Source organism: Dichomitus squalens (genome assembly GCF_000275845.1).
Source record: "Dichomitus squalens LYAD-421 SS1 unplaced genomic scaffold DICSQscaffold_147, whole genome shotgun sequence".
NCBI lineage: Eukaryota > Fungi > Basidiomycota > Agaricomycetes > Polyporales > Polyporaceae > Dichomitus > Dichomitus squalens.
In genome coordinates this window covers 3871-5947 of record NW_006767029.1, presented here as the reverse complement: position 1 = coordinate 5947, position 2077 = coordinate 3871, and the positions used below count along the sequence as shown (strand labels likewise).

At 56.9% G+C, this 2077-nt stretch overlaps 1 protein-coding gene across 1 annotated transcript; it reads right to left on the bottom strand.

Moving 5' to 3' along the window:
* Positions 1-64: 64 nt before the first annotated feature.
* On the bottom strand, positions 65-808 carry DICSQDRAFT_175754 (uncharacterized protein; the record flags this gene model as incomplete). Its single annotated transcript, XM_007371638.1, has 3 exons — positions 65-194; positions 249-735; positions 793-808. The coding sequence occupies 3 exons, from the start codon at positions 806-808 to the stop codon at positions 65-67; spliced, it is 633 nt and encodes a 210-aa protein (XP_007371700.1).
* Between the last annotated feature and the right edge of the window lie 1269 nt (positions 809-2077).

The following is a 2077-nucleotide window of genomic DNA, read 5'->3' as shown; positions in this document are numbered from 1 at the left end:
CCTGGAGTGGAGACTCATCCACCTACACCCTGTTAGCGTCAGAAGAGTTACCACGCTACAGTACTCACTCCTCCAGCTCATCCAAGTCCGTGAGGTCACTGCCATCGCTGAGTGCCTCAAGGTCGTCGTGGACGTCAGTGCCATGAGCGTGAGTGCTCCGCGCCCCATGCGCTGGTTCGTGGCTTGCAATCGCACTGCGTGGCGTCAGCCTGAACGAAGCGCATGCACTGAGACATGAATGTACTCACCCGTCAAGCTCTTCCACATGTATGGGGATGGCGGTTTCACGCATTGTGGCCTCCTCAACGCCAACACCGAAACCACCGGCGTCTGCGGTCCTCCGGACGCGCTTGTGCATGACCAGGGTCGTTACCCTATCCACCTCGCCGGATCTGGTGTCATCTCCGTCCGACACCTCAACCAGGATGCGTTTGCCCGCCTTCCCAGTAAACGCAGTAACAGGCGGTGGAACGAGCTGGGGGGTAGCAGGTGCAACGGGCAGTTGGAAGGAGCTTACTTCTGCGCCATTGCGGATTGCGCCAACGGATGCTAAGCTCGAGGGGGGGAGGAGAGCCGCATGTAAAGGCGAGACGTTCACATGCGGTGCCAAAGTCGGTCCTCCTCGATGGCCATTCCGCCTGGCACGGGCCGCGTTCGTGGGGTTTTCCTCGTCCAACTGCCGCAAGGCCAATGACGTCACGGATTTCGCGGGCCGGGGCGGGAGTGCGCCGAATCCTGCAACAAGAGCTTTGCTCAGTCCGAGCGACCTGTGTGGGCATGATAGGGACCTACCTATTGAACCTACCATCTCACCACGAAGACCCAAACGTCGACACGTCAACAGGTGAACCCCAACCTGGCTCCCGAAGACCGGCCGACACTAGCCAAGCGCTCAGGGGCGGGACTGATGGGAGCCCGACCCTCTCATTGCGACGTGGGCGTCTGGCTGCCCTCATCCCCTCGTCATTTTATTTCCTGTCTCCTGCACCCAATCCCCTGTTCTTCTTCCCCTTGGGTCAGCTTGCAGCACCAGAAGTATCAAGTGAAAGATGTTGATAGGTGAGTGGCGTTCAATTGAGCTAGTGTTCCTCCCATTACCTCGGACCCCAACCCCCTATTACTTCCGACATCTACCCCCCGCCTGGACATCTGAATGCAGAGTCGGGCGGGGCTAATCTCCCTATCCCTTCCGACCATTGCTTTCGACCTCTATCCCCCGCCTGGACATCTGAATGCAGAGTCAGGCGGGGCTCATCTCCCTTTCGCAATCGCGGGCATTTGTCTCTTATCCCCTTCTCAGTCCACCTCTGCCATTGTCTGATCCTCGGGGCATGGAGTACGAGGAGGTTTCTTCGTGAGGTTCATTAGACTGGTTACTCACAGCGCCAAAATAGGTTCAAGCCCTCAAGCCCTCTAAGGCATGGAAGAGCGACGATAAACGTGAGTGTCGTCGCGATAGTCAATGGAACCACACTCTAACTAGATGACTCCTTTCGGGCTCCCTAGCATAGGTCAGTGTGACCCGACGACTTCGAGTCCCGCGTCAATCTGACAGCCCATGACCATCTTCGCGCTGGTCATAGCATCCACACTGGAGATCGGGTGTCCACCCTCGACCCCATGGGCCCTGATAAGCTCTGCTCGGCAAAGCGAACGCAGACGTGAGGTCAGGACAGTACGTCGCCGCAACGTGAAGGTCCCTCCCGAAAACCAAGAAATCTGAGTGAGTCTCCCTTGAGGGCAGTCAATGTGATCACGCTAATGGATAATCGTCGCCCCATGCTGCGCAGTAACGTCTGAATTCCACTTGGACTACAAGATAGGCTCAACGACAGGGGAAGCTGGAGTCAACTGGTACAAGAACGTATGGGAGAGAGGTGCTGTAAACACGTCGGTGGACCCACTAGGTGAGTAGATGCCTACCTCAACTAATAGCAATGGAAGAACGTACCGATTTCATGCGATGTTTAGTCCTTGCGTGGCTTCTTGGGTGAAGAGCTGGAAGCGGCCTCCTGCGGAAGCCAATCAGAGACGAACGTCACGCTAGCAGATGAAGGAGCCGTACCGGTTTACGCTT